This window comes from Panthera pardus, unplaced genomic scaffold (assembly GCF_024362965.1).
Source record: "Panthera pardus isolate Hobbes unplaced genomic scaffold, ASM2436296v1 HiC_scaffold_22, whole genome shotgun sequence".
Classification (NCBI taxonomy): Eukaryota; Metazoa; Chordata; class Mammalia; order Carnivora; family Felidae; genus Panthera; species Panthera pardus.
Window position 1 is genome coordinate 74,699,563 of NW_026526788.1, and position 24,724 is coordinate 74,724,286.

General features: G+C 43.3%; 1 protein-coding gene across 5 annotated transcripts; it reads left to right on the forward strand.

Annotated features, from left to right (window-relative positions):
• The first annotated feature begins 1,945 nt into the window (after positions 1 to 1,945).
• On the forward strand, positions 1,946 to 23,800 carry DENND10 (DENN domain containing 10). Of its 5 annotated transcripts, none has more exons than XM_053909953.1 (10): positions 1,946 to 2,074; positions 4,596 to 4,792; positions 7,403 to 7,482; positions 11,341 to 11,489; positions 12,717 to 12,828; positions 14,549 to 14,649; positions 16,856 to 16,963; positions 19,810 to 19,904; positions 21,254 to 21,373; positions 22,406 to 23,800. In XM_053909953.1, exons 1-10 carry the CDS (start codon positions 2,020 to 2,022, stop codon positions 22,580 to 22,582), a joined length of 1,194 nt encoding a protein of 397 aa, XP_053765928.1. In that variant the 5' UTR covers positions 1,946 to 2,019; the 3' UTR covers positions 22,583 to 23,800. The 5 variants fall into 5 exon arrangements, with proteins under 5 accessions (XP_053765928.1, XP_053765929.1, XP_053765927.1 ...); XM_053909952.1 differs by having other exon boundaries at positions 2,005 to 2,183; positions 4,576 to 4,792; XM_053909954.1 differs by lacking the exon at positions 21,254 to 21,373.
• Positions 23,801 to 24,724: the final 924 nt, after the last annotated feature.

Below are 24,724 nucleotides of genomic sequence, written 5' to 3' on the forward strand. Positions count from 1 at the left end.
ATTTTGTTGAGTGAAACATACAAATAAACCAAAACTTAATAACATAATGGGAAAATGACAATGACCAAACTTAGAGCAGTGGTCACCTCTGTGGGAAAGGGAGGGGAAGGAGGTTGGAGAAGAGAAGGGAAGTGCTTCAACTATATTTGTAATGCTTTTTTTTTTTTTTTTTTTTTTTTTTTTTTTAAAGAGAAAGAGTATTTAAGTTGGGGAGAGAATCTCAAGCAGGCTCCACACTCAGCAAGAAGTCCCATGTGGGGTTCAATCCCACAATGCTAGGATTGTAAGGGTTAGATTGTAGTGTAGGGCTAACGCTTAGCTTGAAAGATAACAACTTTGTTCTGACACTTAAAGGCCAAAGATAACAGCCTTGCTTTTACTCTTGTAAATCATACTTCATACTCTTGTGAATCAGGCTTTATCAATGAAGGAAACAAAAGCTCAAAAAAAGAGCATCAGAGACAAGGTCAAGGAGATCCACTGGTTGCAACTTAGCAGCAGAAAGTCTAAAATAATCACCTCATTCGATAACTGTTTCTGACTCATCTGGCAACTGTTTCTAACTCATCTGGGAACTGTTTCTTTGTTCTGTTCCCAGATAATGATAAAATGATGTGATCGGCTTTAACAACTCTGTACCCCGGCTGTTCAGGGCCACATTCTTATCAAGAGTGTTGGTCCCAATCGGTCACTGGTGCCCGTAGCATTCTGTTTCAGGAGTCGTGTGGATGCAACAGGATCATGACCTGAGCCAAAATCAGGAGTCAGGGGCTTAACTGACTGAGCTACCCAGGCACCCCATGTAATGCTTTATTTCTTAAACTGGGGGATAACCACCTCTTTTCCTTAAATTAGCATTTATGTATATATGTAACAATTGGTGTATATATATATATATTTTATATTAAATAGTTTAAAATGTACGTCAAGTGAGTTGGAGATGGTATGATATTCCTGTAGATACCAAAGACCCTCCCTAATTAGTTTTGTGAGGTTTGGGGTTGGAGGCACAGAAGATCCATGAGGAGGGATCCTGGAGCTACACAAACTGCCTGGCTCCTTCTCAACATGCCTATCTCTGTCTAAATATCTCTTCCTTGAGGAGCCTTCCTTGACACCTATTTTAAAGCAGTACATCCCCTCCACTTTCTAACACACTCCACTATGTTATTGCAACAGGCTTATCACTCTAGGCTGTTTTCTATTATTTTACTCAGCAATTGTCTGTCTCCCTCCACTAGAATGCTCTGTCTTGTTCAACACTATATTCCCAAAGCTTTTTCAAATCTTCCGGGCTTTTTGTTTTGTTTCGTTTTTGTTTTGTTTGTTTTTGTTCTTGGGATGGATAGATGAATAGATGGATGGATGGATGGATGAAAATGAATGAATGAGTGGATGGATGGATGGATGGATGGTTGGGTGGGTGGGTGGATGGATGGAGACCGTTCCTCCATACTCATGACTCCTCTTTTTAGTCGGCCTGGAGGGCAGAGGTAGAATGAGAAAAGATTGAGGAGGGGAGGGAAGATTGGAGTGGGTTGAATAGAGGGCTTATGAAGATCGGATTAGAGGAATTGAGGAAAGATGCCCAGGCTGAGGAGTTTTCCGAGCTTGAAGAGCTGAGGGCTGGGGCTCCTGGGTGGCTCAGGCGGTTGAGTGTCTGACTTGGGTTCAGGTCATGATCTCATGGTTTGTGAATTCAAGCTCAGAGCCTGAAGCCTGCTTCGGATTCTGTGTCTTCCTCTGTCCCTGCCCCTCCCCTGCCTGTGCTCTGTCTCTCTCTCTCAAAAATAAATAACAACAAAAAAAAAATTTAAAAAAAAAGAGCTGAGGGCTGAAGGTGGGTGGGGGGGCAGGAAGTCAGGGCGAGCGGGACCCAAGTGGGGCCAGAGGGAGAGGCGGGGCCTTGATTGGGGGTGGGACCCGATGGTGGGCGTGCCCTGGAGGAGGGGCGGGGCCTGCGAGCGGATTGTTGGGAGCGGCGCGCTGCGGCGGCGGCGGCGGCGGCGGCGGCGGAAAATGGCTGCTGCGGAGGCGGCGGACACTCAGCTGATGCTCGGAGTCGGGCTGATCGGTGAGGACGAAGGCGCCCTGCCCCGCAGTCCCGCGCCCCAGTTCGGCCTCCGCCTGGGCCCGGGGTGGCCTCTGCTCCCGCGGTCCCCGGCGCCGCCTGCGGTGAGGAGGTCGCGGCCCCTTCTCTGTTGGGCCGGGGCGGGGGGCGCTGCGGGGCGCGGGGACCCGGCCAGCCGCCCTGGGCGGGTCCTCCTGTAGCCTCGCGTGGGACCCGTCCGGGCGGGGCAGCAGGGCGGAGGGACCCCGGGCCTCCTGCCGGACGCCCCATGATGCACAGAAGCCCGGACGTCGAGGGTGACGGAGCTCCGGCGGCTGCGAGGGGCCGCTGCGCAGGCGGGGCAGGGGCTGGGCCGAGAGCGGTTAGTGGGCGGTGCGGGGGGGGGGGGGGGGCGGGGAGGCGGCAGGGCAGACCTCGGAGCGTGCGGGAGGCACGCGTGACTGCCTGCCCGGCGCCCGGCTGGCCCCGATTATGTGATTGAGCAGTTCGAGTCACCGTGACCAACTGTGCCAGCCCCGAGTGCTGAGCATTATGCACGGATTATCTCCCGTTAAACTTCTACCACGGCTCCGGGGGATGTGGGTAATGTTTGGTGACCACATTTCGGAGAAGCAGATGGAGGCCCAGGGTGTCCTTTGCGCACGGACCCGTGCTAGGAAGCGGCGGAGCCAGGGTTGGGACCCTTGCGGTCTAGCCGCAGAGCCCCAACTCACACCAGTGGCGGAATCCTGTATCATGTGATAGAGCTCAGGCACGTAGCCGGCGTGTCTACACAATCATGTACGGCGGGATCCCGGTTAGATTTGAGGAATTAGTGGTTGAGGAAATACGTTGGATCTTTGGGTGTGCCTGAGCCGTGTGCAGCGTCTCAGGGTTGGGTGTTTCAAGGAACCATTCATCCCATTGGCGGCCGCGGGTTGCTTGAATGAACGTCTGTCGGTTCCCTGCGTGCCGTTGACCTTTGAAGTAATACTCCGTTGAGATAACATTCTATTCCTCTAGTGTGGAAGAACGTTGCTTGCATTTAGCAAAACCGGCTAACTGTGCTGATTATTTCTCAGTGTTTCAAAGGAGTGCATTTATCTGGGAATGGCTTCCTGTGTTTCTTTTTTATTTCCCCTGTATTATTTCTAATGTGGTTTTAGAACTGCTTCAAAACAAAACCTAAGTACTTCAAGCATCTTAGTCCTGCTTGAAGGTACTTGTGAATAAGGTTAGGTTAAATTCTGACTTTATCTGGTAACGGCAAAGACGAAGATGACTTACAATCATATTTTCAATTCAGATTTTTATTTTTCGTATGGAAACGGATTTAAAAGGAATTTGCTTCCAAATAATGGGGGAGGGGGAACATTAGAAACAAGGAGGGACCAGGTGTTGATAATTGCTGGAGCTGAATGAGGGAGACGGGAATTCATTTTTTTATGAACTTGATATTTTCCATAACAAAAATCTGCATCCATACTGCTATATGCACAGTAACTGTTTTTCTGAAGCTTAGGCTAGGTTATTGAGGTGTTTACTGTGATGAGGAAACTACATTATGTGACAGGATAACCATTATTATTATTACTATTATTACATTATTATTATTACTATTACAATGTTAAATATAGAATTTATACAATCAGTATATAACATGATTTAAAAGAGATTTCACCATTTTCTTCATCTCCAGTTTTGTTTTTGACAAACACTTCCTGTGTATTTATTAAAGATCCTTCTAACTGATAAAAATGTAAGGCTGAGGGGGCACCTGGGGGGCTCGGTTAAGTGACCAACTCAGGTCATAATCTCAAGGTTCGTGAGATTGAGCCCCACATTGGGCTCTCCACTGACAACGTGGAGCCTGCTTGAAACCCTCTCTCTCCTTCTCTCTCTGCCCCTCCCCTGCTCTCACTCTGTCTTCTCTTTGCTCTCTCAAAATAAATAAACTTAAAAAAAATGAAAAATTAAAATTTAATTTTAATTAAAATTAAAACAAAACGTAATGCTGAGTTTATGAATTTGTGTGGGAGGAGATAGGAAAGAACTCTGCCAAATTTAAGGCTCAGATTTTCTTTTCCTTAAAATTTTTTAATGTTTATTTATTTTTGAGAGAGAGAGAGAGACAGAGCACGAGCAGGGGAGGGGCAGAGAGAGAGGGAGACACAGAATCGGAAGCAGGCTCCAGGCTCCGAGCTGTCAGCACAGAACCCGACGCAGGGCTCGAACTCACGAACCATGAGACCACGACCTGAGCCAACGTCGGATGCTTAACTGACTGAGCCACCCAGGTGCCCCTTAAGTTTTCATTCATGATTTGTTGTAAAAGGTTTTTACTCAGGTGGCCTAAAACTCAAGATCAGGAGAGCTGCATGATTTGACCAACAGAGGTGGATGGGAATTTGGGGTCACACATGCTCCGGGATGCTTTGTAAAATGGGATATGAAAACTGATTCCGCTAAGTGCTTCTGAGTAACCAATCAATTCACTTCCTTGCTGCTGTTTGACATTCTCACAGTGACCATCTTTCCACCGTAGAAAAGGACACAAATGGAGAAGTTCTGTGGGTGTGGTGTTATCCTTCCACGACAGCTACTTTAAGGAATTTACTGCTGAGAAAATGCTGCCTTACAGATGAGAACAAACTTCTCCATCCCTTCGTCTTTGGTCAGTACAGAAGAACATGGTTTTATATCACAACAGTTGAAGTTCCAGATTCTTCAGTTTTGATAAAGGTATGACTGCATGAAGGTCTAACAACCAAAAATATTTAAAGTGACGTAACATTCTTCCAGTGACTCTTAGCTTTAGACATTATTGCTCACAATACGCTTTTGAAAAATACCAGATATGCTTTTCACTGGGAATGTCCCCTTTCAAATTTCACTCTTATTCATTCTATGAATATTGGTTGATGTACATTCTATTGACTGACCCTATGGCTGGTGTAGTGAAGTCCTTTCTGGGTTATACTCTGATGGAGTAGTAATGTGGATAGTCGTGACCGATTAAAAGTGGAAAGAAGCATTTGTCCATAATTAAAAACCATTTTAAGTTTTTTTTTTTCTTAAGTTTATTTATTTTGAGAGAGATTGAGCAGGGGAGGGGCAGAGAGAGAACCTCAAGCAGGCTCCACACTGTCAGCGCTGAGCCCAGCGCGGGGCTCAAACTCAAACCATGAGATCATGACCTGAGCCAAGATCAAGAGTCGGACACTTAACCAACTGAGCCACCCAGGCGCCCCTAAGTTTGTTTGTTTGTTTGTTTGTTTGTTTGTTTTAAGTTTATTTGTTTTGAGAGAGAGACAGAGCATGGGAGGGGTAGAGAGAAGGAGAGAGAGAGAATCCCAAGCAGGCTCTGCACTTTAGTGCAGAGCCTGACATGGGGATGGAACCCACAAACCACAAGATCATGATCTGATCCGAAGTCAAGAGCCAGAAGCTTAACCGACTGAGCCACCCAGGCGCCCTAAAAACTATTTTAAAAGATAAAATTATCCTTGGGATGCCTGGGTGGCTCAGTTGGTTGAGTGTCCGACTTTGGCTCAGGTCATGATCTCACAACTCAGTGGCTTCGGGTCTTGTGTCGGGCTCTGTGCTGACAGCTCAGAGCCTGGAGCCGGCTTCAGATTCTGTGTCCCCGTCTCTCCTTCTGTGTCTCCCTTCCCTCCCCGCTCAAAAATAAATAAACATTAAAAAAAATTTTTTTTTAACTTTATTTTTTATTTTTTAAAATTTGCATCAAAATTAGTTAGCATATAGTGAAGCAATGATTTCAGGAATAGATTCCTTAATGCCCCTTACCCCCCCAAAATTTTTAAAGATAAAATTATCCTTGATATAATTAAGAAAACTTTTTTTCATTTGTTTATGGATGGTAAGGATATGTTAGGAATAGAAAGGAGAATTAAGGAAACATGTATTAAGTAGGCTTTTGTGTGTGTGTCATTTGATATGAATAGTATCAATGTGACATGTTGAAAACCAGTATGTGGTCACTGTGGGCTTTTCTAATTCCAAGTAACCAGCAGGGTTTTTTGTTTTGTTTTTTTTCAAATAAAGAAATATTGGAAAGTGACGAAGCTCCTGGTGTGTGCCTGTGTGGGGACTTCTTTTACCATCTAGGGCTACTTTTATAGCCAATAATCATGAAACATGTCCAAGATATCAATTTAAATTTAAGGAGTTACTTTTAAAATAACAAGAAGGCAACAGTTTAAAACTGTTAGAGGTTTAAAACAAAACAGATTCATAATTAGAAAATGTAAATTTGCGAAAAGATAGTTTTCAATGTGTTATAAAATCTTTCGTTTATGTTCATTAAGTTCTTGCTGAAAAGTCTTGATGTGTCAAATAGGTTTATGTGTGTTTTGTTCCATAATGTCAATAGCAGCAACATCGATTTCGAATCTGCTTTTCAGATTTGAAAAATGACAAGATTTAGAGGTAGTTCTTATACTTAAGAATATGAGTTCTGGGGCGCCTGGGTGGCTCAGTCAGTTAAGCATCCGACTTCAGCTCAGGTCACGATCTCGCGGTCCGTGAGTTCGAGCCCCGTGTCGGGCTCTGGGCTGATGGCTCAGAGCCTGGAGCCTGCTTCCGATTGTGTGTCTCCCTCTCTCTTTGCCCCTCCCCCGTTCATGCTCTGTCTCTCTCTGTCTCAAAAATAAATAAACATTAAAAAAAAATTTTTTTTTAATTAAAAAAAAAAAAAAGAATATGGTTTCTAAAAATGTATTTCTTAAATGCTTTGCCTTTTATAAAGTCCTGAATTTTATCTCATTAATGGGAATAATAGGTATATGATTAGAAGAAATTTATATTTATAATAATAGAGGAGTATAGACAAATGAAGCTTATTGTTACAGTGTGCTTTCTACAGAGATTATATGGCATTCTGTAGAGCATTGACTATTTCAGGAACTGTGTGATCTTACTGTGTGTATTTTTGTTGTTTTGTATCCTCTTTCATTAATTAAGAGTTGACAAATTGGTAGATCTGATATGACATTTCTAATTCTGCTTTGATGAGGTGAGAGTACTTTAAATGAAAACTCACATTTTTGATATTTGAAATATATTTGTGTTTTTGAAAAGATGTTAACTCTAAAAGTACTACATTCTTATCTAAGAAATGAAATATATGGGTATATATAAGTACATATCTTTTATATGTGTGTATGTAAACATAAAAGTATAAACAAGGAAGTGAGAACTTGGTTACATTTTGATCTTTTCTTTTTAATGCTGTTATGTCTTGTACAAGAGGTTTGCTAGAATGTAGTAATAAAATTTAAATCTGTGAAAGTGTCTTTAAAAAGTATACTTTTTGTTTCTTTTGGACAGGTGACTCATTTTTCTATTGTTCTGACCGCCAAAGATTTTAATCCAGAGAAATATGCCGCCTTCACTAGGATATTGTGTAGGTCTGTATGAAAACTGTATTAAATGCTATCCTACAAAAATGAAGATCTTGCTCGGTAGTTACATAGCAGATTTCTACACGGAGGAAGCAAATTTCAGCCCTCTGCTTCCCCAACTTAATCTTTACTGGCCCTCTGGAAACTTTTGTAAGAGGAACTTTCTCTTCTGCTTTTATGACACTGCTCTTATTTGGGAAAATGGTAGAAGGGAGGACAAAAAGCAATTTACACAACGATTGTAGTTCTTGGGTATTTGAGTCACTTGCTACTTTTGGCCTGACACTTCTGCTCACTTCCAATCTAGAACTTTCCTTAGCAGGACGGATAAGTTAAGTGCTGGCGAAGTGGTAAGCTAGTTTATGTGTCAAGGTCTGTGTGGGGGAGTCATTTTGGGGAAAGTTAATGAGCATTTTGAATTATGCAAAAACGCAGGAAAATACTTCTTAGCTGGAGTGCTGGGAAGCTGAGAATCCAATTAATTGGTTAATAGTGATTCAGGTAAACTTCTTTAGTTTCATCCCAGCTGTTGAAAAATTGTAAGTAAAATATACCAGTCTGCTTTCTTGCCTTGGTGAGTGTATATAGTGGAGTTAATCAAACCTTTCTTGTATCTTGGGGAAATTAGTTTTTTCCTCAATCAGGGCTTTGACAGGGTTTTAGATTTTTTTTTTTTTTTAAATATTGTTGTTACTAGATAGAATTGTAATTCTAGAGGTTATGTATTACAACATCAGCCCTCGGGCTTATGCTCAGTAAGTTGTTTTAGATGGGGTGGGGGGCAAAGGGAGTTGTTTTTGTGTTCCTCGCTATAAGCCTGATGAATGGTTGCTTTTTTGCCATTTTTATGTGTACACACACATGCTATCTATCTCTGGCTATCTATATCTATATGTCTATATCCATAACTATATCTATATATCTATATCTACATGTAGCAGAAGACTACTTTCTAATTACTTAAGGGTTTCAGGTAGATTGTATTTTGACAGAATGAAGTTTTACTGTTTTGCAGCCAGCTATGATAAGAAAACCTTTTTGCTCTCTTAAGATAAGTTCCAGGTATATGGTTCATTGTGGAATATAAACAGTTGTCTGCTACCATGGCACTGACACAAAGGGAGACTATTATTGTGAGAAGAGACGCTGTCTACAAGCCATGAGCTAAAAACACTGTAAAGCTGCTTTTGAACAAACGTTGGACTCCCATTTCATTTGGCTGAGTCAGGGTTAGGTTTCCCAGTGAATTCACTGGGAAATATTCTTGGGCTCAAAATTTAAGATTGCTTTAGATTCCACTTCCTGCCCGGGAGGAAGCTGGAAGGTTCCTCAGCTTCTGTAGTGCCATGGCATTGTTGGGTTCCGGACTCTTCTCCTGTCACAGTTTAGGAGAAAGGAGGACTGAGAGCTATTGGCAGCCACCTCTTGTGCCCCCTGCACCTTACTGCACGTACCCTTGCATGTGTACATACCCACATGCTCTCGCACACGCACACACTCCCTCTCCCCACTAACACATGTCTGTGTGCACAAGTACATAGACCAACACTTTTCGATGCTGCTGCTTACCATGGAGGTGCTCCCTTCCGTTTCTGGGGAGGGGACAGGCAGGTGTGCCTTCCATAGCACGCTGCTCACAGTGGCAGCGGAAGCCCACACGAGGGGGTTCGTTCAGGTCATTTGCCATGACCCCCTTCATCTTCTGGAGCCTCCAGCTAGTGGCCGTGGTAGAGAACCAGGGTTTCACTTGGAACCAGTTGTCCGGGCCAGGTGTGACAGCCTCCGGCTGTCCCATCTGAGTAAGTTCCCCTGGGTTGCACTTTGTGGTTTTCCTATGGAATGATTTGGGGGGATCCTTGCTTCTGTCAGTAGTTCATGGCCCAGGGTTGTTATGGAAAAAGTGATCTTATCCTACTACCCTTCCTGTGTTTCTCTTCTCCATTACTGTATATCGTTTCTATTTCACAGGGTTTTTTTTTTTAAGTTTATTTATTTATTTTGAGAAAGAGAGAGAGTGTGTGTGTGTGTGTGTGTGTGTGTGTGTGCGTGCGCGCGTGCACGCGTACACACGTGAGCAAGGGAGGGGCAGAGAGAGGGAGAGAGAGAATCCCAAGCAGGCTCCACACTGACAATGTGGCCTGATGCAGGGCTCCAATTCACAAACAGTGAGATCATGACTTAGGCAGAAATCAAGAGTCGGACACTTAACTGACTGAGCCACTCAGGTGCCCGTCTGTTTTACAGTTTTAATGGTATATTGTTTGTTTGTTTGGTGGTGGTAATGTAAGCACACAGGAAAAAAATACAGACAATACAGAAGGGTATACAGTGAAAACTAGGTCCCTTTCTCTCCCTATTCCTAGCCTTCAAATCTGCCTCCCGACCCCCACCCCGGGGCACTCCTGGGGCTGTTTTCTTTATATCATACCGGAGATATTTTCTCCATATAGAAGCATGTATATGAGTTCATGGGTTTGACTAGTTTACGTGTAGGATAGCTTACCATATTCATTGTTCTCTACCTCTTTCCCTCAATTGTGCATTGAAGTCATTTAAAAACACTGACTGGCTAGTAGTTACAACACTTGCTTTTTTCACTTAACCTACAATAAATACAGTTTCGAGTGATCTATTTTATTTTAAAAAAATTTTTTAAATCTTTTTTTTTTTTTAATGTTTATTTTTGAGAGAGAGATAGAGCATGTGTGGGTTAGGGGAAGAGAGAGAGATGGAGAGAGAGAATCCCAAGCAGGCTCCACACTGTCAGCACAGAGCCCAACGAGGGGCTCAGACTCCCGAACCGTGAGATCATGATCTGAACCGAAACTGAGAGTCAGATGCTTAACTGACTGAGTTACCCAGGTATCCCTCAAATGATCTGTTTTAAACAATAATTTTATTTTCTTTCCAGTTTTTTCATCCATTTAGCTACTAAAAGGCTCAAGTAGGCCCAGTCCTGCTTCTCATGCAAAATTTAGATTTAGTTACTCAGAGGAAGAGATTTCAGGGGAAGAGACTGATTTCACATGTGAGCTATAAATGTAGGCAGTTTCCTGTCAGCATTTTCTGGAACTTGATGATGAATATATCTAGTGTATACTTACCACCAGAAACTTAAAGGAGTTTGATTTCTTAATTATCTAAATATAGTTACCTCTGGGAACTCTGATAATAAATATAGGTTCTATAATTACTGTTTTCTCTGTGAACAATGTGTAAAACTCCTTTCTTGTCAAAGGAAATCCCAGCAATAATAGAGTCCTTATGGCTAGAAGCACCATTTGTGAATATAAGACAGATAAAAATGCAATATTTTTTTTAAGAATAGTGGGCCCTCAGGGGCGCCTGGGTGGTGCAGTTGGTTAAGCATCTCAGCTCAGGTCATGATCTCCTGGGTTCGTGAGTTCAGGCCCCACATCAGGCTGTGTGCTGATGGTGTGGAGCCTGCTTGGGATTCTGTCTCTCCTTCTTTCTGCCCCTCTCTGACTTGTGCGGGTGTGCACATGCTCTCTCTCTCTGTCTCTCAAAATAAATAAACTTAAAAAATAAAACTTAGGGAAAAAAAGAAAAATGAGTCCTTAGAAAGTCCTTAGCTTACTCTCCTGCTCGAGTGGGCTATGGAGATGGAAGGAGAAAGCCAGCTTCAGGGAGTTGTTGGAGGTCTCTTGAATGGTTGTTTTTTTCAATACCTTATCGAATTAAATTATAGAAGTAGTCATGTCATAAAAAGTTTCAGGCATTCAGAAGCGTTATCAGCAGGTTGACTTAGATTTTTTAGGAAGTACCCATACCCAGCCTTGGGTGCATTGCTCTGTGTGGTTCATGCTATATAAAAGCATGGTTGTTTTTTGTTTTTTCTTACAGAATGTACCTGAAACATGGGAGCCCAGTTAAAATGATGGAGAGTTATATTGCAGTACTCACAAAGGGGATATGCCAGAGTGAAGAAAATGGCTCTTTCCTTAGCAAGGATTTTGATGCCCGAAAGGCTTATCTTGCAGGCTCCATCAAAGGTAAACACACGCAGACACACACACAGCCCACAAAACAAAAACCCATCCCGGATGGTTCCATCCCAACAACAAGATCCCCAAGCCAAGGGCAATCCTCATTGTACTCTAATATTCCATCTTTCTGTATATTTTCATCTATGTAATATTTATTTGCTATACAGGAGGGTAGTTCAACTTCTACATTGCCTTATTTGATTAGAATTCTGTCGTAGGAAAGCAGATTTTTGTGGTGGCCCTTTCCACACGATTCTGACTGTTAATAATACAGAAATGTTCTTTTGTGGGTAAGCTGAATTTCACAGCTTGAGTGTCTGCCCACTTCCATAGTTTTTCTTTCCTTACATTTTAGCAGTTACTTCCTCCATGTGGAGAGCTCAGGCCCCTGACCCAGAGTTCCTCTTCTAACTCTCCGCCTTCCTCTCCCAACTGGAAAATCCAAAACAGCAGTGCAGGGCTAAGCCACAGATTTCAGGGTCCTTAAAAGGGAGGAAAGGGGAAATGCTGGCCTTCACTCTTGTCCTCCTACAGCGCCTGTCTTAGCTCGTGAACCTGCTGTTCTGTATGGTTTCTAAGCATCCTTGTTGACAGGTTTGTTCAGCTGTCTCAAAAGGACTTACATAATGACGTATGTATTGGTGGAGGGGTGGTGTCCATGAACTTTTATTTATTTATCTATTATTATTTTTGAATGTTTATTTGAGAGAGAGAGAGCCAGCGGGGTTGGGGCAGATAGAGAGAATCCCAAGCAGGCTCTGTACTGTCAGTGTAGAGCCCTATGTGGGGTTCGAACCCACAAACTGTGAGATCATGAACTGAGCCGAAATCAAGTGTCAGTTGCTTAAGCCAATGAGCCACCCAGGTGCTCCAGAGTAAACTTTTTTTTTTTTTTTTTTAAACCTAAGGGTGTTTCATGACACAGAAAGATACTGGTTCCCTTCATATCATTTATTCCACTTTCTTTGGGCTCTGGCTTCATCTGTGCATCCAGTGCAGAGTCCCTTGGAGGGGGGTCAGGTTTAAGCTGTCATAGCACCCATCCTAGGGAGCAGATGTCTGGATTTATATGCTCATCCTGTGCATAAGGTGCTTTTTTATTCTCTGTATTGAAAATAATTCTGTATACAGAAAATAAACTCTGCATTTATTGGAAAGAATTCCTTCCAATAAAAATGTTATTTTCTTACATATTATTTAATGCAGTAATATTATAATTTCTTGTGTTTTAAGACATTGTATCTCAGTTTGGAATGGAAACCGTTATCTTACACACAGCACTGATGCTAAAGAAAAGAATTGTCGTCTATCACCCCAAAATAGAAGCTGTCCAGGAGTTCACCAGGTATTGTCTCTGGTCATTAAAAAGTAGAGGCTTTGTTGGGAGCTGATTTGGGGCAGTCTGTGTTCCTGTGTGCTCTGTTCTGTTACACATTTGGTATAAATAGAATGTGGTAGGCTGTGGGTGAAATGCTATCTTGGTCTAATGTTTCAGGTGAGCTTTAGTAGTTCAAGGTCACTGAATTTGGGCAGATTCTTCTTTAAATTTAGAAATAAGAATATTTTAGAGCAGGGAGTTTGAACTTTTCCTTGCCAGACCATAAATATTTTAGGCTTGGAGGCCATAAGTTCTCTGTCCCAACCACCGAACTGCCAGTCGTGCATATGTAAATGAATGAGCATGGCTGTGTTCCAATAAAACTTTATGTGCAAAGACAGACAGCTGATCCATGGCCATAGTTTCCTGACCCCTGTTTTAAGTAAGTTATTTCTTTTTTTTTCACTTTTACCACAGATTTTCTCTTTTTTTAAAAAAAACATTTATTTATTTTTGAGAGACAGAACACAAGTTGGGGGGGGGGGCAGAGAGAGAGGGAGATACAGAATCTGAAGCAGGCTCCGGGCTGTCAGCGCGGAACCCGACATGGGGCTTGAACACACAGACCGCGAGATCATGACCTGAGCCGGAGTCTGATGCTTAACGGACTGATCCACCCAGGTGCCCCTCTCTTATTTTTATAATAAAGATGTTTTGAAAGTTTTTTCTTTACCAAATCTAACTTGTTCATAGATTCTTTTTTAAAAACAAGAGGACCTAGCTTTTGTGCTTAACCTGTATGCCAGCTGTTGTATAAATCACCTCAATTATTAAATTTACTCGTGACACGAACTTTGCAAGGAACTTTGCCTTCTTTTACGGATGAGAAAATTGAGGCTCCAGGAGGCTGACTGGTTAGAAAACGGGAAAAAGAAGGTTTGGTCGTCAGAAGAACTTGGGTTAAAATCCTGGAGGGCGCTTTACCCGCTCTGTGACCACATCCAGGATACTTAAACTTTCTAAGCCTCCGTCTCTGTATCTGTAAAATGAAGGTAATAATGCCCACTTCGTAAGCCTGTTGTCAGGACTGGAGATGCCGTGTGTGAAGTACTTGGCGTGTGCCTTGCTCATCGTGTGCGCTCTGGAAACGAGGACTGCTGTCATTGCGATGGCCACCCAGTTACCCTTTCCCTCTACATCTATGCTTCTGAAACGGGGATGTCCACAGCTTGGGAAACATAGCAGGGCAACAGCGGATTCACCATACCACAGTTCAATTCGTCACCTCTCTCTGCGGCAGCTGTTTCACTGGTTTTTTCAAGGAAACTTACTTTGTATAAAAACAAACACAAAGTGGTTTGCAAGTTTGATTGGAACTTTAAAGACAGAAATGAGAGACTTCAAAAAAAAATGTGTCGCTTGCAGGGCCCCACTCTGGATTCTACCCTCAGACTCCCTCTGTGGCAGTTTGCGGAGTGAGGCATTTGGAGGAAAACTTCAGAAGTGTTACTCCTTGCCACCACGGAGATGTTTTGAAACTTCACCTTGAGCTTTTTGTAGCTAATCTGACCCAAAAAGGCAGAGTTGAAGACATTGTATTACTTTAATTTGAAGCCTGGAGGTCGGGGCACGTGTAGTCTTCATTCTCCCCTCTGCCTCTGACAGCCAGCTCTGTCCTCGGGAGGAAGAGGGAGGAGGGTGCGGGTGCGGGCCAGCAACCATTTGAGTTCTTGTCTTCGTTCCCCAGGACTCTGCCTGCCCTGGTGTGGCATCGACAGGACTGGACCATACTTCATTCCTATGTGCACCTCAGTGCCGAGGAGCTGGAAGCCCTGCGGATGTGCCCAGGTAGACAGTGGGGGTCTCGCAGGAGGAGAGGCTTGGCGTTCACCTGGTTTGGGGGAGGACTTTTTTCTGGCCTTCCCAAAGGGAATACTGATGATGCATTATTTCTTTGGTAAATGCAACCAATTTTTTTTCCTTAAAAATTTTATTTTTTTTCACATTTTATTTTATTTTTTATTTTTATTTTTTAAAATTTACATCCAATTTAGTTAGCATAGAGTGCAACAATGATTTCAGGAGTAGATTCCTTAATGCCCCTTACCCATTTAGCCCATCCCCCCTCCCACAACCCCTCCAGTAACCCTCTGTTCTCCATATTTAAGAGTCTCTTCTGTTTTGTCCTCCTCCCTGTTTTTATGTTATTTTTGCTTGCCTTCCCTTATGTTCATCTGTTTTGTCTCTTAAAGTCCTCATAGGAGTGAAGTCATATGATATTTGTCTTTCTCTGACTAATTTTGCTTAGCATAATACCCTCTAGTTCCATCCACGTAGTTGCAAATGGCAAGGTTTCATTCTTTTTGATTGCCAAGTAATACTCCATTGTGTATATATATACCACTTCTTTATCCATTCATCCATTGATGGACATTTAGGCTCTTTTCATACTTTGGCTATTGTCGATAGTGCTGCTATAAACATGGGGGTGCATGTGTCCCTTCAAAACAACACACCTGTATCCCTTAGATAAATACCTAGTAATGCTGTTGCTGGGTCATAAGGTAGTTTTATTTTTAATTTTTTGAGGAACCTCCATACTGATTTCCAGAGTGGTTGCACCAGCTTGCATTCCCACCAACAATGCAAAAGAGATCCTCTTTCTGGGCATCCTCGCCAACATCTGTTGTTGCCTGAGTTGTTAATGTTAGCCATTCTGACAGGTGTAAGGTGGTATCTCATTGTGGTTTTGATTTGTTTTTCCCTGATGATGAGTAACGTTGAACATTTTTTCATGTGTCAGTTGGCAATCTGGATGTCTTTTTTTTTTTTTTTTTTTTTTTAACATTTATTTATTTTTGAGACAGAGAGAGACAGAGCATGAACAGGGGAGGGGCAGAGAGAGAGGGAGACACAGAACTGGAAGCAGGCTCCAGGCTCTGAGCCATCAGCCCAGAGCCTGACGCGAGGCTCGAACTCACGGTCCGTGAGATCGTGACCTGAGCTGAAGTCGGACGCTCAACCGACTGAGCCACCCAGGTGCCCCTGGATGTCTTCTTTAGAGAAGTGTCTTTTCATGTCTTTTGCTCAATTCTTCACTGGATTATTTGTTTTTTTGGGTGTTGAGTTTGATAAGTTCTTCAGTGTTTATTTTTGAGAGAGAGAGTGAGAGAGAGACAGAGTGCGAGCGGGGGAGGGGCAGAGAGAGAGGGAAACACAGAATCTGAAGCAGGCTCCAGGCTCTGAGCTGTCAGCACAGAGCCCGACACAGGGCTTGAACTCACAAACCATGAGATCATGACCTGAGCCTGATGCTTAACTGACTGAGCCACTGAGGCGCCCTGAGTTTGATAAGTTCTTTATAGATTATGGATACTAACCCGTTATCTGATATGTCTTTTGAAATATCTTTTCCCGTTCTGTCGGTTGCCTTTTAGTTTTGCCGATTGTTTCCTTCGCTGTGCAGAAGCTTTTTATTTTGATGAGGTCCCAATAGTGAGTTGGTCCTCGATTTTTTTTTATTTGTTTTTAATTGTATTGCTCTGTGAAATGTGAAAAGTCTGGTAGCTGTTTTCTTAACATCAGTTCCAAACTTCTGTTAATTCTTGAGTTGTCCTGATTCCTTTAGCATTTATTGTATCAGATCTGAAACTGGTGAAAGATGATGCCATCCCCAGCACACTGTCCCTGAGAAAGCCGGACGTGTGGCTGTGGTTGCTTAGAGACAGAGACCTACAGGGGGAACATTGGTCAAGAGAATCCTTGCTACCTCTACCTCGGCTGTCATTCTTGACCTGAATAGCAGTAACTGAAAAGTAAATGCCTTCTTCTTTGACACCACAATGTAGTTTGGGGGACGTTTTGAGTTGGAAGGGTTTCTTCAGGCAACTGTCAATAATGTAGTCTGAAGAAATGCCAGAGGGTACAGCTGATGTCCCCTGAATAAAGCAGTGAAGAAAAGCAGCTGGTGAACTTTTAGAGTCCATTCTCTTTCGACCCGTTCACAACAGGATTTGTTCCCATTCCGGTAATGTGGGTCATCTGTGTCATGCAGGTTACATCGCTGGGTTTGTGGACTTGGAGGTGAGCAACAGGTCAGACCTCTATGACGTGTTTGTGAATCTGGCAGATCGTGAGATTACCGTTGCCCCACTTGCGAAAGGTTAGTTCTCTCTTCCGTCGTTGATACAAAATGGAAGCCAAGCAGTTATACTTTTTAAAATTAATTTATTAAAATTTTAATTCCAGTGTAGCTAACAAAGAGGGTTATGTTTCAGGGGTTCAGTACAGTGATTCAACACTTCCACATGCTACTCAGGGCTCATGAAGATAAGTGTGCGCATAATCTCCTTTATCAGTTTCACCCATCCTCCCGCCCACCTGAAGCAGTTGTATTTTTTTTTAATGTTTATTTATTTATTTTTTTATTTTTGAGAGACAGAGAGAGACAGCATGAGCAGGAGAGGGCAGAGAGAGAGAGAGAGAGGGAGACCCAGAATATGAAGCAGGCTCCAGGCTCCGAGCTGTCAGCACAGAACCTGACGCGGGGCTCGAACTCACGAGTCGTGAGATCATGACCTGAGCTGAAGTCAGACGCTCAACTGACCGAGCCACCCAGGCGCCCCTGAAGCAGTTGTATCTTTAGGCTGATGCTCTAAAACTGGTATTCAAGGGCCTGCTTTGCCCACTGTGCTGAAACTGGAGAGATTTTCTGTGTCTGGAACATAGCATTTATTCTTACAGGCCCAGCCATGTCAGTAGTACATTCTGGGTGCTTATGCTGTACAGTATATGTTAATAAGATAGTATCTTTTTTTGTAATGTTTATTTATTTATTATGAGAGAGTAAGCGTGAGTGGGGGAGGGGCAGAGAGAGGGAGAAAGAATCCCAAGCAGTCTCCGTGCAGTCAGCACAGAGCCGGACGTGGGGCTCCGTCATATGAACCTTTGAGATATGACCTGAACTGAGATCAAGAGTGGACACAACCGACTGAGCCACCCAGGTGCCCCAATAGGATAGTGTCTCTATCTCGTTTCTCAACTTTTCTGTTTAAACAAGCTGTATGAGTTACCTATTGCTGCATAACAAATCACTTTTAAACCTAGTAGTTTAAAACAGCAAATATTGGGGCGCCTGGGTGGCTCGGTCGGTTAAGTGTCCCACTTCAGCTCAGGTCATGATCTCGTGGTCCATGAGTTCGAGCCCCGCGTCGGGCTCTGTGCTGACTGCTCAGAGCCTGGAGCCTGTTTCAGATTCTGTGTCTCCCTGTCTCTCTGCCCCTCCCCTGTTCATGCTGTGTCTCTCTGTCTCAAAAATAAATAAACGTTAAAAAAAAAATTTTTTAAACAGCAAATATTTATTATCTCACAGTTTTAGGACTGACTTAGCTGAGAGGTTCTGACTCAGGGTCTCTCATGAGGTTTCAATCAAGATACTGCCAAGGCAGGGGCACCTGGGTGGCTCAGTTGGTTAAGGGTCCGACTTCGGCTCAGGTCATAATCTCATGGTTTGTAGGTTCAAGCCTCATGTTGGGCTCTGTGCTGACAGTTCAGAGCCTGGAGCCTGCTTCGGATTCTGTATCTTCCTCTCTCTCTCTGTCCCTCTCCTGCTCATGCTCTGTCTCTCTCTCAAAAATAAACAAACATTAAAAAACAAAGATATTCCCAAGGCTTCAGTCATCCAAAGTCTCAACTTCTAAGCTAACTTTTAGCAGGAGGCCTCACCACCTGGCCTCTCTGTAGGGCAGCTTGAGTATTCTCATGACATGACAGCTGGCTTCCCCAAGAGTAAGTGATCCAAGAGACAGAAGGACCATAGTGCCTTTTATGACCTAGTCTCAGAAGTCATATACCAGTTCTTCCATATTCTATTTGTTAGAAGGAAGCCATTAAGTCCAGTCCCCACGTAAGAGAGAGGAAGTAGGCTCCACCTCTTAAAGGACAGAGAATGAAAAAGGGCATGGAAATTTATTATTGCACAAGGACTGAACATGAATCCTGTATGGAAAATCTTTTTGAACGATGTGTCAGTAAGCAAAAGGGAATGGAGGTGAGTATTGCCCTTTGTAAAGCCAGAGTGATAGGATACTGGCTGTGGCCAGGGCCACTTATATTGCTGAAGCATTAGGACCAGAAAGGGTGGCCATGTCCTGCCGCCTTCTGTTGCTCCGAGTCTATAAGATGAGCTCGTCTCAAATCAACACCATTCAAATGGAGTTTGTCCCTTGGAGGGACAAACAGAAATTTCTGTTCATCTTTTTGCTGCAGAAAAGGAGCAGTGTATGTAAATCGTGTGACTTAGGTTGTTTCCTTTGCACATTCTGAGGGTCTTCACACACTGGAATGTTCAGCTGGCTTTTGCAGAACTGATAGGACGCTCTGCTGCTATAGGATCCCCACCAGAAGGTTCCACTTGAATTTTTTTTTAAATGTTTATTTCTTTTTGAGAGAGAGACAGAGCATGAGTGGGGAAGGGGCAGAGAGAGAGGGAGACACAGAATCCGAAACAGGCTCCAGGCTCCGAGTGGTCAGCGCAGAGCCCGACGCAGGGCTCGAACTCACGAATGTGAGATCATGACCTGAGCCGAAGTGGGACTCTTAACCAACTGAGCCACCCAGGCCCCCGAGTTACACTTGAATTCTTAACCGTAAAGACCTGCGTAGGGAGGTCAGGCTCTTGGCTTAAAATCACAACTTGTAGTCAGTAGTTTTCATTAGGTCTTGCCTAGGAAGAAAAACAAAAATTCTTATCAGGTAGGTGTGAAGGAGAAACCTGGTATTGGCATGTTCTTATTTTGAACGAAGTAGAAATCGTGATTCTGCCGTGCCTCCTAGCACGTCCCTTGGAGTGATATCATATTTGCGTTCAGGATGAAGATGGAAATGTGGGCGGTTGTTGGTTGTTTTGAAAATTTCCTCTGTATGATGGTTTACATTTTCAAATAGGCGTCCTGGTTTTTATTATGTAAACTTCTAAATATCTACATAACTTCTGCTTGATCTCACCAGAGGCCATGACAATGGGCAAACTGCACAAAGAAATTGGTCAGCTGATTGTTCAATCTGCAGAAGATCCGGAGAAGTCAGACAGCCAAGTCATACAGGTAACTCCTCAGTCCCCTGACTTACTGAGAGTTGTGCAGTGGTGGTGCCGGGCAGCGTGTGGCAGAACTGCCTGGGGCGCGGGGAGCCGTGAGAAGCCGTAGGCAGATGCTGGCACGAGGGTCTGCAGGGTGGCCCTGGTTAGAGGAGCGGGCAGAGGCCCACCGTAGCCAAATAGTTATCAGGCTCTGGGGACAGAGACATGCAGGGGGCTGGTGACAGGTGTGACCCCCAGCTCGTCTGGAATGCTTTCCTGAGCGAACGCATTCTGTGCTCCAGCAGAATTTTCACGGAGGAACAACTTTCAAGAGATAGTTGCTGCTGAGGACTAGAGAGGGCGTCTCAATCTAGCTTCGATGTACTGTGTCCAGAACAGCAGTAAGCAAGCATGTAGTCAGATCCCTGCCAAAGGTAGCAGGTCTGGGCTCACACCCTGCAGGGCTAGCCCCGCTGTGGGGTCTCCCTGTCAGGCTGACCAGAGCTGCCATGTGGATCCTCCCCTCTCCCCTTTCTGGATCGGGATGGCTGGAGAGTTTATTTAAGCCTGTCCCTGTGGTGATGACAGGCCCTCCTGTGCACCGCAGCCTGCCAGCTCCTTTCCTGTCTGCTGCCGGTTTGCATTCAGCCTGTTCCCAGCTCCTTACTCTTTTCCCGGGATACACTTCCATCCTGGCCTCCGGGCCCTGGCTCATCTAGACCCTTGTGTCATCCCGTGGGGGCCAGAGGCCTGGAAGGATTGTCTCCCACTGTCTGTACCTGTGCCACCTCATCAGGGGTGGGGGTGGGGGGCTCTGATAGGCAGGCCCTACTCATCTGGCTGGACCCGGTTCTTTTTTCCATTTATTCATTCATTTATCCAGAAAATATTTATTGAGCACTGACTATATGTCAGGCATGGGGCAGTAGGGTTGTATTTATTGGAGTAGATGAATAGGAAATAATGTAAGGGCACCTGGGTGGCTTGGTTGGTTAAATGTCTGACTCTTGATTTCAGTTCAGGTCATGGTCTCGTGTTTGTGAGTTCGAGCCCCACGTCGGACTCTGTGCTGGTGGCACAGAGCCTGCTTGGGATTCTCTCTCTTCTCTCTGCCCCTCCCCAGATCATGCTCTCGCTCGCTCTCTCTCTCTCTCTCTCTTTCAAAATAAATAAATAAATAAACTTAAAAAAAAGTAAACGCCAGATCATTGTGAGCCATGAGAAATGAATGCTGTGATAGAAACAAAAGGTCAAGGTGAAGAATACTAGAGAAGAGATTAGACAGCTCTCTGAGGAGGTGACACGTGAGCTAAAGGTTGAGAGGAGCCACAGGTGTGACAGGAACCCGCCAGCAGCACCGTTCTTTCTGTTCAGCGCTGGTGGCCCATCCGCTCAGGCCAGGAAGAGTGGGCGGGGCTTGCCTTGAGAGCTGAGACTCTTCCTTTCCTACCGTGTGGATCATCACTGCCCATCCATCCCTCCATCAACGCTCAAGTAAAAATGCTGGCTCTTTACAATGTTGGTTAACTGTGTAAATATGAGTTTTGTGTTACTGCGTTTTTCGTGGACTAAAAGTGATACGCAGGTGACTCAGTATAATGTATGATGAAATTGCCTGGCATATTATATTGTATGGGTTTGAAAATATTTGAATTAATGATGTCAGCAAACCAAGAAAAAGACATGACTTTAATGTGAGCTCTCGTGAGTCATCAGCCATGCAAAGGACTGTCGGGAAAGAGGAATACAGCCCATGTGGCAGGTGCTGGGTTACTTATTCCAGGTAGAAGAGGATTTTGGGGGGTGGGGAGATGTGTTCTAAAAACAATACCAGGGTTCCTTAAAAATTCAACATAGGAATACCATAGATCCAGCAATTCTACTGGGTATATTTCAGAAAGAATTGAAAGCAGACACAGATAAGTAATTGTGCACTCAGGTTCACAGCAGCTCTGTAAATAAGAGCCAAAAGGTAAAAATAACCCAAATGTCCATCAGTGGATGAATGGATAAGCAAAACGTGGTATATGCGTATGGTGGAATATCATTGAGCCTTAAAAGGCAATGAAGTTCTAACATGTGCTACGACATGTATTAACCTTGAAAACATTATGCTAAGTGAAATAAGCCAGACACGAAAGGACAAATGTTGTGTGATTTCACTTATATGAGGTACCCAGAACCAGGCAAATTCACAGAAGCAAAAGGTAGAATGGTGGTTACCAGGCATTGGAGACAGGGATGGGGAGTTATTGTTTAATGGGTACAAGATTTCAGTTTGGGATGATGAAAAAGTTCTGGAAATGGATAGTAGTCATAAAACACTGAATGTACTTGTTGTCACTTAAAAATGGCTAAAATGGCAAAAACATGGTGTTGGTTTTTCTAAGTTTTAAGTTTGTTTCATTTTTTGTAATGCATAAATAATTTGGTAAACTTAAAAAATAGGAAGAATTCTCTCCAAATGCAGCAAAAATTCATATTTTTTGATGCTAACTTATGGCATATTTTCTTGTTCCATTAAAGGATATTTCTCTAAAAACTAGAGAAATCTTCACCCACCTGGAACCATTTTCAGAAGTTTCTAGTGACGGAGAAAAGCTAGTTCTCAATTTTGAGGCACTAAAGCAAAGACGATTTCCACCAGCAACAGAAAACTTCCTTTACCATCTAGCAGCAGCCGAGCAAATGCTGAAAATCTGACTGTGTGACAGCATATCCCGATGAATGATAGAAAGTTCTCTCACCATGGTTATCCACTGTGTAAAATACTGAAAATAGCACAGAAAATGTTCTATTTTTAACGATTTATGTGAAAGTACCGAGATTTGACCTGAAAAAGCCCTAAAACACATATGAAAACATTTCCGATGTCCTCCTGGTCAGATTCATGCCTGCGGTCAGGGTCAGACCAAGTGCTGTAACTACCACCTATGACGTGAGCAACGACGTGGTGTCCCGGCGTAAGAGAAAAAAAGCTCTGCCAAGTTTTAGTGCAAATCACAGCAAACCCGAAAGCCCTCGTTATTATCAGTTCCACTTGTCCCATTGCGTAGCCACAGACGAATGGCTTACTTTCAGAAAGCTGCCTGAAATTTTGCTTTGTATTCTTCTAGGAAGAACTTTTATTCCTCATGAGGAACTCTACTTTCTGAGCCAAACTACTAAGTTTTCTGCAGAACTGTCCAGAAGATCATTCAAAAAAGATCCTGCAGTTGCACTTTCTTGTAAAAGAAAAGAATTCTTTTTCTTGGCCTTTAAACATTTTTGCCTATATTATGAGGATTTTGCATAGATTTTATACTTGAGTAGACAACTTTAATAATCCATATTTATATTGTCACAGAAGTAAGCACTTGGCAAACTTAAGCCATTAGTACTCTTTAATTAACCCTGTTGCTAGCAATATTCTTTTGAAAAAGATGCCAGTCCTTATATAATAGAGCAAAAATAAGCCCATTTTGGATATAAATGTCGGTATGAAGAAAATAGCAACTTTACATAATTACAAAGGCTAAGACCGGAGAGTGTCTTCATACTTCAGTGAAAGTAATTTGGCCACACTGGAAAGTATTCTTGTTCAGCTTATGTACCTTTTTCATAATTGGAGACTTAAAAGTTGCAAAATAAGCATAGAGGTCTAAATTATGTATTTGTTATTATATGTATTCATATTAATTATGAAAAATTATTTTACGCTCACTACTGTTGTCCTTAGAAATCTTACCCAGAAAAACAGTTGCAAAAAATCTTGTCTTTATTAGATCTTTCATTTATTCTTTGTGTTAGACATTTGTTAAGTAAAAATGAAAAATAGCCTTTTCCCCTCCCTCCTTGGGTGGGGGCAGGGAGGATCTGGAATGAGATGATGTTTACTAAGGCAAACAATTGAAAATTAAATCTGCACTTTATGAAAAAGAACATGAACGTCTTTATCTCCATTTTTTGTATTACTATAGCAGCTAATGATCAAAGTTGTTAAAATTACAGATTTATGATGCAGAAATAAAATGAAAATATTTTGATATCCAACGAAATTTAGGCAGATGAAGAATTGTGCCCTCTTTCTGTAATGCTCCCCACTCGAAACAAAAGATAAAACCCTTTTGTCAATGCAGATGTGCTGGGAAGTTATTACAAGGCCTGTTTGAAAGTTAAGGCGTTCAGCTCCTTGCCTCCGTGCCTGGCTCACCCCCTGCCCTCCCTGCCCTCACCCTTCTCCATCCCCCATTTCCTAGAGCTGGCACTTGTGTCTTCTCCTTTGAAAAGGTGCCCTCGCATTTCTACTCTGTCATCTGTTAGTGGCTAAGCCTCCACCTGGGTCCTTTGTGTGTTTTGTTCTTTCATTTTGTTTCGTGTATGCCTGTGGCTATACCGAGCCATCTGGTAGGCTTTTTTAAACAGTTTTGTTCGTTTAGGCTTTTGTGAAACCCTTTTAACCAAATTTGAAGATAACCATCATTCTGGCCCAGGGAACATTGAAAGCCTCAGATACATTCTTTGATGATTTGGGGCAGGGTGTGTTGGAAACGTCCTCCAGCATGCAGATGTTAGGGTGCCTACTCTGCCATGCACTGTGTTGTGTCCTGAGGCTTTCCTTGTTGCACAACACACACACTTCTTGCTCTCAAGGCATGCGGTCTGGGGGGGGGCTCAGGGTCAGCAAACAGGCTATCCCACTGTGGTGTGGCCAGGCTAGATACAGTATGAGTGCTATGGGAGCACATAGCAGGGGCACCTAATTCAGTACTGTGTATCCTAGAGGGCTTCCTGGAGGGAGTGATTGATGTCCAAGTTAGACCTGATGCATAAGCGAGAGTTAACCTGGAGCTGGGAACAGCTGAT

Bases quoted from the DNA above. Each gene is read 5' to 3' on its own strand.
- DENND10 (XM_053909952.1), top strand. From the start codon at position 2,020: ATGGCTGCTGCGGAGGCGGCGGACACTCAGCTGATGCTCGGAGTCGGG. The intron at 2,184-4,575 runs GTCGCGGCCCCT...ACATTCTCACAG, and splicing joins GCGCCGCCTGCGGTGAGGAG to TGACCATCTTTCCACCGTAG. The intron at 12,829-14,548 runs GTATTGTCTCTG...TTCGTTCCCCAG, and splicing joins GCTGTCCAGGAGTTCACCAG to GACTCTGCCTGCCCTGGTGT.